The following is a 15,419-nucleotide window of genomic DNA, read 5'->3' on the forward strand; positions in this document are numbered from 1 at the left end:
AAATCATCAGATTGTAAAATGTCAGAAAAGATTTGGCACATGATCAGTATGTTTCAACTCCAAAGGAAGAATACATGAACTTCAGTGGTTCGAGATGACAGCTCACCACCACCTTCTCAAAGGCAATTAGGGATGGGCAATAAATTCTTCCCTAGCCAGCGATGCCCAGATCCCATGAATGAATCAAAAAAAAACATTGGAAAATAGGGGCAAGAAGATAGTTAGATTTGATTATGTAATGGACAAGAATTATCAAAAAAGTTAAAGATGAAAGTGCTGGACTGGCAGAACGTGAACTGGTTGTGAAGTTCCCCAAATGAGTTGGGAAGAGGGGTCAGTGAAGAGGTCAATGCGTCAGAGATGGAAAATATTTATGTACACAATGCATAAAGGACAAAATAAACATACCTCAAAGCAAAACAGGATGTCAAATCTAGAATTCCGTGGATAAATGGATTTAAACTGAATTGAAAATTAAGGAGGACATGATGGGGAATTATAAACTGCAGCAGGGAATTGAACTAACAGATGAAAAGTAAATATGAAAGAAGGCTCACAGGTCATAAAATCAGTATACTAAAGGCTTTTATTACCATAGAAAAAGCTTTAAGGCAATAGTTAATGAAGTTCATCTTTCTTTAGTCTACCAGAAACCATGATTTTGGGCACCTGCATCAAATTTCCACTTAGCCTCTCTACATTTAAGGGAGATTAGCTAAACATCTCAAGGCAAAGGAAATAGAGGGTTGGATTGATAAAGAGTAAGATCAGGAAGGATGGGAGGTGGCTCAAAAGGAACAGGAACTTTTGGGTAAGGCGGCTAGTTCCTGTGCTGCACATTCTATGGAACTCAGAGTAAAAGCAACTTGTCCAATCGCTCCACATAACTGAAGTCCCTCATCACTTCCACTCTACCAAATCTATTCTGCATCTCTCCAAGGCCTCGGCAACCTTCTTAAAGTGTGGAACCCTGAACACAATACTTAAGATGCGGCTTTACCAATATTTTCAAGGTTCAGCAGAACTGAAGAAGAAATGAGGGTGTAAAGCCTACCATGGGGTTGAGGGTGATCAACAAATTATGACTGAAAAAGTTTGTTGCATCAAAATTACATTGCAAGAGGGTATGAAGTATTTTCATCTTTCTATCTTACATAAAGTAAAAATCTTCCTCTGACCTATTTTATGCATTAAAAACACATTAAAAACAGAGAAAACTGTCACTTACCTTCATTTATCTTTGACATATCCACATTCGCATTGTTAAGCTGTAAGGTGGCTTGTAAAGCGGGAAGTAATTGCCTCAAAAGATTTGGATCCTGTAGTAGAGGGGGGATAGGTGACTGAGGAACAGGTGAAACTGGGACTGTTGATGTGGTGGCTGATGGGGTCTGAGAAGCAGGAGTCATTCCTGAGGACGATGACGACGGAGTAGCACAAGACTGAGATGCTGACTTGTCCACTGAAGCAGTTTCTGGTGAAGAAGGGGGTGCAAAAAGTCAAAATGTAGCATCTCTTAGAGAACCTTACAGGAAAACTAACGTGTAGGGTGACAATTTCCCCCTTCAGTTCCAAAGTAATCATTATTTGCTAAGTCTCGGGGGAATCCCTTGGATATTACTTTTTATAGACATTATGGATTGGGATGGTGTTGGACAAAATTATTTCCTTGTTGCATTGAACACTGTTTTGCTGGACATTTAAACTAAGGTCCCAAGCTGCCTGCTCATGTGGCATGATTCAAAGAATAGCAAGATCTTCCAATGTCCTGGTCAACAGTCCCACTTCATTGTTTGCAATGCACTGAGCAAAATCCAGAAAATGTGAAAAATCCTACATAAAATCAAGCTTTTGCTTGCTTTCTCTGAACTGCAAATATTTCATGCTGACAGACAAGCTTGAAGGTACAGTCACACAGACTGAAGTGGTAGAAGAATCAGTAACATGAGCAATATCAGTAAAATATGAATCTTTTTGCCAGAACTAAATGTAATTTTACTTTATATACATAATTGCCTGAAGGGAGCCAAAGGTTACACGTCTCTCAGACTATCCCCAACATTGCTAAAGATTTCACCTTCAAGCCAACAAGAGATAATAAATAAACGCAGCCTTATCAACATCCATAGAACAAATTTAAATAAATGTTTTGAGTACAGCAATTATATCACGCATGCATTATTCATTGTAACATAAATTATAGGAAAGATCAAGATGCACAACATTTCCCCACTCAGGCAAGTCAGAAATCATTATCATTTCATAATTGTTTTGCTGCATAGAAGGCAGGAAAAATAACTGTCAATTCAAGATTACGTTTATGTGGAAATGGGGTTTTCCAAACTCCTAACAAAGGAGTGGTCTATAATCTCTGCTTCTCAACAGCTAAGCTGTGTAACATAAGCACATCGGTTTCCCGTGAAGTAACTGATCCACAATCGAATCAGAGGGATCTGTCTGGACGAAATGACATTTTTAGTAACTTTTACAGTGAGAATTCTCACTTGACAACCTGCAAGAGCAACATACAAGGTCAATCACCCTCGGAAATGAGATCAGTCTTTTGGCTTATCCTGCTTTATGCAAAGTGCTTTGCTATATTAACATAGGTATTCTAATTTTTCATAGTTGGCCATACAGAAGTTAACCAGTTCAATCAGGTGTTTTGTTGACTGGTCCACAACAGGAAGCTAATGAACTTTTGGCCTTGGTTGTTTCCACCTTAATATCAGCACTCTAGTTTCAGACAAACGCGAACCAACTTCAGAGCTTAATGCAAGAACGGCAAGTAGGTTCATGTTTGTTTATCTCTTCACCTGTCCAAGGTCATACTGTGCACAAGTCTGACTCAGTTTGTAGCATCATTCTAACATTATGGATTCAAAGCCCTTGATAGGGCTCTCATACTGTCGAAGCAGACAGTTCAGTGCATTATACAGCGAATCATACATTGTTGAACATCCTTCTGATGATGCTTTAAAGTGCCCCTTTTAATTCATAGCGGTTCAAACCAACTACAGACTTGAGCACATAATTTTGGTTCATTGTTGGTAGCGAAATCTTACTGTGTTGCGTTCTGCCTCACTTAAAGGAGATTTATCGCATGGACTGATTTTATACATCATATCTCTGAAGTAACTGAAATAAGGCGTTTAAAATTATTTCCTCAGGAAAATTTCTGTAACTGAAATGTCTGATCTGCAGTACCACCTCCAGGTAGAAAAAGAATTACATTCAAATGTTGAAATTTTTGAAGGGGATTTTGCATTAAGACTGCGCCTTTCACAGAAGTTTTTAATGCATTTTGAAATGGACTGTTATGATCCACTCATTTTTATTGTATAATCATTTATTAATAAATAGGATGTAACATGAGAAACAAGAGCAGACTCCGCCATACACTATGATCACAGCTGATCTTCTGCCTCAACTCCGCTTTCTTGCCCATTCCTCAGATCACTCGATTCCCTGTAAGATCTAAAGTAAATCTGCAGATCCACCACCTCCATGCAAAATGCTTATCTGTCCTAATTTCCCTGAAAATGAATAGAGAGTACAGGACACAAGGGTAAAACTGTGCACTCACATCGAGCCAGAGAGCATTATTGTGTAGTCAGCATGCAGAAAAGGTGTTAGTTTTAGACAATCCATTACATATTCCTAGCTATGTTCCAGGAAACATGGCCCTGTAATGTCTGTGAAGCTTGGCTTATCCAATGCATGTCTGTATTGCTTCCTGGAGCATTGACCAAATATCCCAACTAAGTTACAACTAACATTTTTGGAACAGTTGTTAAACTTGTCATCTCAAGAGATAAACTGAATTTAGGAAACCCCCAAATTATCTAGAGGTTTTTTTATACAATAACAAAGTCCACTTGAATTTTTTTTTAATGCAGCACATCACTTCAAGTTATGACCCAGACTAATAGGGTCACAACAACAAAACAAGCACGAGGGTTTACTTCCAGAGAGGTGGAATTGAAAAGCAGAAACTTTATGCTAGACATGTATCGAACCTTGCTTAAGCAACACTTCAAGCACTGTGTACAGTTCTGGTTGTCAAATGACAAGGAGGATATTGAGGCATGGGAGCAAGTGCAGAAGAATTTCAAGGATGACAGAATTATAAGAATAGATTTCTCAGTAAAAGATGAACAGCATGGGTCTCTTTTCTTTTGGAAAAGGAAGGCTAAGGGGTGACCTTAGAGGTCTTTAAAATTATCAACGGTTTTGAGAATGGATATACAAGATATTTCCACTTGTGGGGAAGAGCATAACTAAAGGCCATCAATATCAGACTGTCACCAAGAAATCAAATAGGGAATTCCGAAGAAACTTTACACCCAGACAGTGATGAAAATGTGGAACTTGCTACCACTAGGAGTGGGTGAGACAAACAGTATCTATACATTTAAGGGGGGGGGGGGGGGGATTAGATATGCCTATGAAGGAAGATGGAATTGAGGGTTCTGCTGTTAAGACTTAGACGAGGAAGGATGGGAAAAGCATGAACTGTTTGAATTGAACTGTATGGCCTATTTCTATACGACCAAAAAGTGCTAAAGTGTAGTACATTCTCAGGCTATTGTTTACCAGCAGAATTGCTCTCTTGGGCCAATGAAAGTGACAGAAGTTGAGAAAACGAATTGCTATTGTAAGCTCTGAGAAAAAGATGTGTTTGGGAGAACAAGGCAACAGCCATGATGACAACAAAGGAACAAGGAAGTGAGATATTGACTGACAGGTAGGTAGAGTGAGAGATTCACCAGCTGAACATTCAGCAACAGTTAACGAAATAGAGGGAACAGAGAAACAGAAGAATAAAGGATGAGATTATTATTGTACATTTAGAAAAATCAAGGAGATATAAACAGAGTAAACATAAAAAGATAGGAGCAGCAGGTGATCAGATGGCCCACTGAGCCTGCTCAGTCATTCAATAACATCATTGTTGACCTTCTACGTGACCTCCACTTCCCCACTCTGTCCCTCAATTCCCTTTGAAGTGCCCAAAATTTAACAGATAAAGGATGCAAAAAGAAGCAAGAGATCAGAGAATAGATTGGGGAACACACAGAAATTGAAAAGACAACCATATCTTCTTATGGACAATTAATAGAACAAAGGTTCTGGGGACAAGAAAATAATTGAGTGACAATGCAGATCAGAAACTTGGAGGTACAGATAGTTACAAAGAGGCAGAAACATAGGTTACAGCACTCGAGAAACCTAAAAATTTGAAAATAAACATTTAGCACAATAAGGAGACAGTAGAAGTAATGGATCGAGTAAGGGATGGAGACACACACCCAACAGGTTAACACAGAGTGAAATCAGGCCACAAAAGTCAGATATGTGAACACTGAGCCAAGGTCTAGCGCATCACCAAGGCCTTTAGTGCCACAACCCTAACATAGCCTGTCTCCACCCTTGCCTCAGCTCATTTGCTCATCTGGCAATGGCCTTGCCCCTCCCCATAACCTTCTCCAGCCTCTTTACCCTCCAAAACCTGTGTATTCTGCTGCTGTGGCCTGAAGCTCAAGAATACCCTCTGTAAACCACCCACATCTATAGATTACTCCCCTCTTTTCAGGTGTCCCTTAAAACCAGACCTCTTCCACCCTAATATTACTTTCATGGCTGTGAGAAGTTTGTTTCAAAAACACTGATCAATTAGTGCTGCGACATGTTGAACACAACTTGGAAGTAGCACTAAGGGTAGCAACAGACAGAACAGAATGTACTCCAGTTGAGAGACTTCAATGTTCAATCACCAAGACTGGCTCAGACACAACATTTATAACAAAGATGGCTGTATCAAAAGGATACATCTACCAGACTCGACCTGCGGCAGGCAGTGAGGCAACCAGGGCAGAAGGAAAACCTACTTGACTCCAGCTCACCAATTTATCTGTTGCAGATGCATCAATTACAGTATTGTTAGGACTGACCAGCATACAGCTATTATGGAGACAAAGTTCTATTTTAACACAAAAAGACATGCTCAATTCACTTCTGTGACATGATCACCATGTTAAATATCAAGAGCCAATCTATGAGCTCAAAACTGGGCATCCAAGAGGAGCTGTGGGCCATCAACAGCTACTAAAACTCTTCTACACAATCCATTACATATTCGGGTGTCTTCCTCAATCTATCATTACCATCAAATCTGGGGATCAAACCTGGTTTAATTTGAATGCAGAACAACATACTAAAAAAAAACGAAGTGCCAACCTGGTGAAACTATAACAGAGGACGAAATGCATGCTAGACATTATAGGCAGCATACTAAGTGATCCCACAATCAACAAATCAGATCCAAGTTCTGCAGTCCGGCCAAATTCAGGTCACTAATGGTGGTGGGAACCGAAATAACAGGCAGGAGGAGGCTCCATGAACATCCCCATCTTCAAGAATGGCAAAGCCCAGCACACAAGTGCAAAAGACAAGGCTCAAACAATTTTCAGCCAGAACTGCTGAGTGGCATGATCCATCTCAGTCTCCTCTTGAGGAACTCACTCTGTCACCAGCACCTGCAAGTCCCCATCCAAGTCACACACCACTTGAAACTATATTGCAATTTCTTCACTGTCACCAAGTCAAAATCCTGGAACACCCTTTCAGCAGAGAGTACCTTCCACATGCAAACTCCAAAAGTTCCAGATGACAGTTCACCACCACATTCTCACAGACAATTTAGGATGGGTCATAAATGCTCACTTCCAAGTGATGCCCAAACCCTGTGAACAAATTTTTTTAAAAGTTCCTTTGAAGCAGCTTGGACATATAATGATGTTGAACCCACTGTTTAAATGTAATGTACTGTTGATCAAATCAGAAACACAAACCAGCAGCAGACAGAAATTCAGACATAAAGAGAACATCTGACAGAGAAGAAAGCATTTCAATAAAAAATGAAAATCAGGCAAGCAGAGGTCTCAGAAGTCACACCATAGGAGATCAACCAGTTAGTGAACAATTTCCCATGGTCTACCAAAGGCAACAAAAAAATCAGGATAATGCTTTTTAAGTCAATTTCCACTGACTTAATCCAGCGTTATAACAAATCTACAAAAGAATTTTTCATTTGAAAATGCCGAAGGGACACAGTAAGCTAAAATTCAACCAAACTTACACCATGGGTACCATAGAAACTCATCTGACTGAAACTTGAAAAAAAATAATTTCAATCCTCACATGGTTGAAAACATCACATTTCTTTTACCTTGCAGAGCAAAACCTTTGCCCAAGTAATTCAGTCCAAACACAACTTGTCACCACTGTAGCACTGAAATGATTACTTTGCAAATAATGTCCTTCTTTTGCACTGGCTTTTCGAACTTCGACAATTTGTTCATTAACCGACTGTAAAAATGGATTTTTACTGTTCAAGCGTATCCAAGCTAACCAATCTGTGTAGCTTCACCAATTTTGCCACAACAGCTCTCATTAGAATAATCTCAGACAGTCCAAGTAGCTGCTGCAATTGTGCGAAGAGGTAACTGAGACTAATTACAAGACTATGCTGGAGTCATCTGTGTGCAAGCCATTCCATTCATGAAATCCTTGGAGGAATCTTCAGCAAATTCTTATTCCCAAACTCTTCTCCTTTTTAATCCATTCATTGTTGTGACCACTGGTTCGTGCCTCCAATGTCAGTTTCAACTTCGTGAAACAATATATGGAAAGAAAAGGGAGAATTGGGAGGAAAAGGGAGAAAATAAAGTTGTATGCAGCTATTACAATAATGTTTAACTATTTAAAAATATTTTAAATTTTAGAGAATGAACTCACACCTGAATGTGTGGCAAGAAAAAGTTGATCACAGATCCCCATGATCTCTCTGACCAACTGAGCAGAACAAAGAAAAAACAGCCACAAGTCTTCCAAAATTTGCTTTCCATTCCCGCATCCAAAAGATGGAAGCCCCTCCATTTAGCACCTCTCCACAGAGGCAACTAACTCAGCAGTACTTATCGCTTAACTTTTCTCACCAAATTCTCTTTTGTTCATACCCTACACTGAAAATCTTCAGTACCTCAGCACCAACACAGTGCCATACTAAAGGGATACCAGTATCTCAGCTGCAAAGGGAATTGAGCACCAACTGTGTGTCAGCCATGGCAGTGGTGGTGGTTGTGGGGGCAAGAGGCGAAACAAATCAGTTCTAATGGTCAATCTCATATTTCAACCCAGGTATTCTGAAATCTTTTCAGTCATGCCTTCAACTTAATCATTTTTTCAATGCCTTAGAATTCAGTTTTACAACTGCCAAATAATTCAAACAGTCTGTACTCTATCATAAGGTAACATGCCCTAAGAGGGCATCTGCAACCAAGAACCATTATGTTTATCTTGCTTTGGAGGCGTGACCATCTTCGTTGAAGAGCAGATACGTAGGCACATTTCAGAGAGGTGTAAAAATAATAGGGTAGTAATAGTGGGGGGATTTCAAATTCCCCGATATTAACTGGGTTAGTCATAGTGTGATAGGTTTAGAGGGAGCAGAATTCTTAAAATGAACCCAAGAGAGTGTTTTAAGCCAGTACGTAGCAGATCCTACAAGAGATGGAGTAGTCCTGGACTTAATTTTAGGGAATGAAGCCGGGCAAGTGGTAGAGGTATCAGTGGGAAAGCGTTTTGCAGATAGTGATCATAACACCGTTAGATTCAAGGCTGTTATGGAAAAGGGCATGGATGGGCCAGGAATCAGGGTTCTAAATTGGGGGAAGGCAGATTTTAATAAGATCAGATATGATTTGGCCAGAGTGGATTCGGAGCAGCTACTTTTAGGTAAATCTACGTCACAGCAGTGGGACTCATTCAAGAAGGAAATAGGGAGAGTACAGGGCCAAAATATTCCAGTAAAGGTAAAGGGTGAGACCAACAAATCCAGGGAACCCCGGATGTTGAGGGATATACAGGATTGGGTAAAGAGAAAAAGGGAGGCTTATGGCTGATACCAAGGGCTCAAAACAGCGGAAACCCTAGAGGAATATAGAATGTGTAGGGGGGAAACTTAAAAAGGAAATTAGGAGAGCAACAAGAGGGCACTAGCAGGTAAAATAAAGGAAAATCCAAAATTATTTTACAAGTACATTAAGAGTAAGAGCATAACTAGAGAAAGAGTAGAGCCCATTAAGGACCACAGTGCTAATTTGTGTACGGAGCCAGAAGACGTAGGTAGGGTTCTAAATGAATATAAGTGAGGGAAGACATGGGTATGGAAATCAGGCAGAGGAGCTGTGATATTATTAAAGAAATTAGCATATAAAGGGAGTGGGTTCTAAGTGGTCTGGCAGGCTTAAAAGTAGATAAATCTCCACGCCCAGATGAAATGTATCCCAAGTTATTGAGTGAGGCAAGGGAGGAGATAGCAGGGGCACTGGCATTAACTTTCAATACCTCTCTGGCCACAGGAGAGGTGCCAGAGGACTGGAGGTCAGCCAATGTGGTACCGTTATTGAAGAAGGGAGGAAGGGATAAACCAGGGAACTACAGGCCAGTCATTCTAACCTGAGTGGTGGGGAAACTATTGAAAGGAATTGTGAGGGACAGAATTAATCTACACTTGGAGAGGCAGGGATCAACTAAGGACAGTCAGCATGGTTTTGTTAAGGGGAGGTCATGTCTGACCAATTTGATTGAATTTTTCAAAAGAGGTGACCAGGTGTGCAGATGAGGGCAATGCATTTGATGTAGTCTACTTGGACTTCAGCAAGGCTTTTGATAAGGTCCCGCACGGGAGATTGATAACAAAGGTAAGAGCCCATGGGATCCAAGGCAATTTGGCAAATTGGATCCAGAATTGGCTGATTGGCACAAAGCAGAGGGTGATGGTCGAGGGGTCTTTTTGTGACTGGATGCCTGTGTCCAGTGGGGTTCCACAGGGATCAGTGTTGGGTCCCTTGTTGTTTGCAGTGTATTTAAACGATTTATACTTAAATGTAGGAGGGTTGATCAGAAAGTTCACGGATGACACAAAAATTGGAGGGGCGGTAAATAGTGAGGAGGATAGCCTTCGATTGCAGGACGATATAGACAGGCTGGTCAGATAGGCTGATCAGTGGGAAATGGAATTTAATCCGGATAAATGTGAGATGATGCATGTGGGCAGGACAAACGAGGCACGGGAATACATGATGAATGGTAGGACCCTGGGAAGTACCAAGGCTTTATGCACCGAGGCACAGAATATAAGAGCAGGGACGTGTTGTTGGAAGTGTACAAAGCACTGGTTAGGCCACAGCTAGAGTACTGCTTGCAGTTCTGAAATCCAGGGTATAGGAAGGACGTGATTACACGAGAGAGCGAGAGAGAGAGAGAGACAGAGAGAGAGAGACAGAGAGAGAGACAGAGAGAGAGAGACAGAGAGAGAGACAGAGAGAGAGACAGAGAGAGAGACAGAGAGAGAGACAGAGAGAGAGACAGAGAGAGAGACAGAGAGAGAGACAGAGAGAGAGACAGAGAGAGAGACAGAGAGAGAGACAGAGAGAGAGACAGAGAGAGAGACAGAGGAGATTTACTTACCAGGATGTTGCCTGGGCTGGAGAGTTTTAGTTATGAGGAGAGATTGGATAGACTGGGGTTATTTTCCTTGGAGCAGTTGAGATTGAGAGGGGGACATGATTGAGGTGTATCAAATTATGAGGGGCATCGATAGGATAGACAGGAAGGAACCTTTCCCCTTGATGGAGGGATCAATAAGCAAGGGGCACAGATATAAGATAAGGGGCAGGAAATTTAGAGGGGATGTGAGGAAGAATATTTTCACCCAGGGGGTGGTAGGAATCTGAATGGGCGGTAGAGGCAGAAATCCTCATAACATTAAAGAAGTATTTCGATGTGCACTTGCAATGTCATGGCTTACAAGGACATGGGCCTTGTGCTGGAAAATGGGATTAGAATAGATACTTGTTTGACCAGCGCAGACTCGATGGGCCTTCTTCTGTGCTGTCGACCTCCATGACTTAATGACTTTATGGTGGTACATTCACCCAGTTTGTGAAGCTCTTGAGAAAGACCTTCTTGGCCTACTTCAATCTCTTTTGCCATCAATCTTTTCCATCAGCATCAGATTTTCTAAACCATTATTTATTAAGTGCCCAAGAAATTCCAACTGTCTCTTCCTGATCTTGGACAGCAGAGGTATTTTGGTTTTAGATTTTTCTAGCACCTCTTCACTGGTCATGTGACTTGTCCAAGCTATCTTCATTCTGTACTCTAACACGGAACTAAAATCAATTCCACCATGTTGATGGAAATAGTTAATCATTCAATATGACTCTCATACATCAAAATAGAGTACACTAGCATCCACACAGACTAAATAAAACACTCAAGTACAATCAATTACCCTTATTATAAATACAAGACAAGTTTCAGTGACCAAGGCTGCAATCTCACAACAAGGGTCATCTGTCATAGAAACAATGTATCTCCAAGATTTAGGTAATGACTACCTTCAAAAAAATTGCTTCTTAATATTTCCTTAGAGAGGGCGCAAAGCAGATTTCCCAAAACGTTACCGAGGATGAGGGATTTCTGTTATCTCGAGACTAAAGATGCTAGGATAAGTGAACATGGTGATACGGAAATTTAAGAGAAACATTTTGATGGAGTCCTTGGGAAGAACCCTTTACTGATTAGAGGGTCAGAAATCAGACAGCACAGATTTAAGCTAAATAACTGGCAAAAATTGCAGAGGGGAAAGAAAGAGTATGGCTTTTTTTTTGGAAAAACAATCCGAGTTGTAATAATCTGGAATGCACAAACTCAACGGTGGTGGAACATAAGAACTAGTGGAGGACGACTAGGCAATTCAGCCCCTCAAGCCTGCCCCGCCATTCAACACCATTATGGCTGATCTCATTTCGGCCTCAACGCCAATTTCCCACCCTCTCCCCATAACCTTTCAAACCATTACTAATTAAAAATCTGTCTATCTCCTCCTTAAATTTATTCAGCATCCACTGCACTGAGGCAGTGAATTCCACAGATTCACGACCCTCTGAGAAAAGTAATTCCTCCTCATCTCTGATTTAAATCTACGCCCCTTAGCCTAAAACAATGGCCTCTCATTCTAGAATGTCCCACAAGGGGAAACATCCACTCCACGTCCCCTTTAGCATCTTACATAGCTCAATTAGATCTCCTCTCATCCTTCTAAACTCTAGCGAGTATAGGCCTCAACTGCTCAATCTCTCCTAATAAGACAAGCCCCGCATCTCTGAAATCAATCTAGTGAACCTCCTCTGAGCCGCCTCCAATGTAACAACATCCTTCCTCAAGTAAGGGGACCAAAACTGTGCACAGTACTCCAGGCAGGGTCTCATCAATGCCTTGCACAATTGCAACTACACTTCGCTATTTTTATGCTCTATTCCTTTTTCCATTTGCCTTCCTTATTACCGGCTGCACCCACATACTAGCTTTCAACGATTGATGCACGAGGACACCCAGTTCCCTTTGTACTGAAGCATTCTGAACTTACTCTCCATTTAAATAATAAGTCGCCTTTTTTATTCTTCCAACCAAAATGGATAACTCACACTTATCCGCGTTAAACTCCATCTGCCAAGTTTTGGCCCATTCATCTAACCTGTCCATATCCATTTGTAAATTTCTTATTTATTCATTGTAACTTACTTTCCTGTATATTTTGGTGTCATCTGCAAATTCAGCCTTTGTACCTGCTAGCCCTGAATCCAAGTCATTAACATAGATTGTAAATAGTTGGGGCCCAAGGACCGAGCCCCATGGCACCCCACTAATTACAGCTTGCCATCCAGAAAAAGACTCATTTATTCCAACTCTCTGCTTTCTGTTGGTTAGCCAACAGCTCTATATTAGCTCTATCCAAGCTAATATATTACCCCTAACTCCATGTGATCTTATCTTGTGCACTAATCTTTTGTGCGGTACCTTATCAAAGGCCTTCTGGAAGTCCAGATATAGTACATCTGCAAGATCCCCATTATTCACTTTGCTTGTCAAATCTTCAAAGAACTCTAGCAAATTAGTCAAACACGATTTACTCTTCATAAAACCATGCTGACTCTGACGGATTGCATTTTGACTTTCCAAATGCCCCATTACTACTTCCTTAATGGATTCCAACAATTTCCCAACGACAAACGTTAAACTAATGGGTCAATAGTTGCCTACTTTCTGCCTTCACGCACCCCCCCCTCCCTTTTTGAATAAGGGTGTAATATTAGCATTTTACTAATCCACTAGAACCTTTCCAGAATCCAGGTCCTGGGGACTTGTCACCCTTTAATCCCAATAGTTTGCTCAGTACTTTTTCTCTAGTGATGGTGATTGTTCCGAGTTCCTCCTTCTCTATACCTTCTGCACTACCCATTGCTATTGGGGTGGTACTAGTGTCCTCAACTGTGAAAACTGAGGCAAAATATTCATTAAGCCGCTCTGCTATTTCTGCATTCCCCACTATTAACTCCCCAGTCTCATCCTCCAAGGGACCAACAGTCACTTTAGCTACTCTTTCCTTTTATATACTTGAAGAAGCTTTTGCTATTGGTTTTTACATTTTGCGCTAGTTTTCTTTCATAATTTACCTTTGCTCTTTTTATTATTTTTTTTAAGTAACCCTTTGTTGATCTTCAAAAGTTTTCCAATCTTCCAGCCTGCCATTGACCTTTGCAATTTGGTATGCCTTAGTGTTTGCCGATAACTTATCTTTAACTTCCTTGCTTAGCCATGGATGCTTTTCCCCCCCTCTTGCCATCTTTCTTCCTCTTTGGAATATATTTTACTTGGAAGGAATTGAATATCTTCTTAAATATCTGCCACTGTTTAGGAACTGCCCTACCTTGTAGTTTTTCTGCCCAGTCCACTAGGGCCAAATCTGCCCTCATGCCTATGTAGTTTTTGAAAAACAAACAGAATTGTAATGATCTGGAATGTACAACCTCAACGGTGGTGGAAGAAGGTTCATTACATGCAACTCTTGGCCTACATAGGACTCCAGATCCACAGCAATATGATCAACTCTTAACAGCCCTCTGAAATGGCCTGGCAAGCCACTCAGTTCAAGGGCCATTAAAGATGGGCAACAAATGCTGGCCCTGCCTGTGATGCCCACATTCCTGAATGAATAAAAGAAAAATAAGAAATTGCAGCATTTAATATTACATAAGTGGCAGCATTGTGAAAACTAAAGGGAACCTCAGCTTTCAGGAGCACTGTCACCTGAAGCAGCCAGTCATGTGCTCAATTCTCCAGATTGGAGCTTGAACCCAAGATCTCAGCCAACAGTAGTGTATCTCTGGCAAAATGCTACAATGCTGAAAGTATCATCTTCACACTGAAATGTTGGACCAAGATCCTCTCTCTCTGCTCTGGTACACAAAGATCTTCAATGAGCAGATGTGGCCCTGTGGTTTGACCGTCCTTCAATCAATACCACAAGTTTATTTGCTCTGAACTGTCTATAGGATTCTACTATACATAACTTGGCTGCTGCATTTGCCAATATAACAGCTACACTTCCAAAGTACTTAACCGGTTGTGAACCACAGTGCAATACTCAAAGGACAGGAATGGTCCTTGATAATTGAAAGTTCACTTCAGTTTTGTTCTTAAGTTTCAAGGCAAAAATGCAGATTCAATTTTTGCTCTGCCTTAAAGTGAGTAACATTCAGCATGCCTTTAACCAACCTTCTGCACAGTTTGATATTCGAACTTCATGGAAAATTTGACCACTTACAAAATAGTGGCACAGCTGTTAAACTTGGCAAACATATTCTCCAGGGGATATTCTCAGGCCAGGATAAATGAAGTCATCTCACTGCAACAGCCACATAGGTCTTTGTCAGGGAAATATTCAATGCCTCCCTACCAATCCTGTCAGAGTTCGTCAAAAGTTAACTAATTTTCAATTCTGCATAAATGCCCCTTAGACGTTGGCACAAACAAGAATGTCAAGTTCGATGACATCACCTGCTATGGGCTGGTAAAGTCCCATCAGAAAAAAAACCAAGAGGCAGTCAAACAACCAATATGAACAAACAGCAATGAACTTTACACAATGATGCACAACACTGAGAACTGTCCAGAACATGTAACTAATTCTACAGACAAAGATGAACTGCAATATTACCCACCCATCCCTGTTCCCTTCCAGCAATTGTCCTCTTCAATTATAAAATCTCATGACAGCACTGGCAATAATATCCAGTGAACTAGTAAGCATTGAGGAAAATAAATTACACAGATGATTGCCAAGGCTGATAAAATAGGAGCAACCTTAGGTTTACCTATGTAATAGCTATTGCTCTTCAAAAGTACTTAACCAAGTAAAACACGCTTGAGACATTGCAATACAAGAACATGCTACAAGTGCTAACTGTTCCTTGTGGCTCATAGAACTACTGACAAATGGGGCTTTT

At 40.8% G+C, this 15,419-nt stretch overlaps 1 protein-coding gene across 3 annotated transcripts in view; it reads right to left on the bottom strand.

The window, feature by feature from the left end:
* The window catches only part of waca (WW domain containing adaptor with coiled-coil a), a 115,354-nt gene that overhangs the window by 68,390 nt on the left and 31,545 nt on the right, over window positions 1-15,419 (bottom strand). For all 3 annotated transcript variants that reach the window (XM_041184095.1, XM_041184096.1, XM_041184094.1), the window contains one exon: window positions 1,229-1,474. In XM_041184095.1, the coding sequence (XP_041040029.1) occupies window positions 1,229-1,474 (246 nt within the window). The remainder of the gene's footprint in view (window positions 1-1,228; window positions 1,475-15,419) is intronic.

Source organism: Carcharodon carcharias, chromosome 3 (assembly GCF_017639515.1).
Source record: "Carcharodon carcharias isolate sCarCar2 chromosome 3, sCarCar2.pri, whole genome shotgun sequence".
Lineage (NCBI taxonomy): Eukaryota > Metazoa > Chordata > Chondrichthyes > Lamniformes > Lamnidae > Carcharodon > Carcharodon carcharias.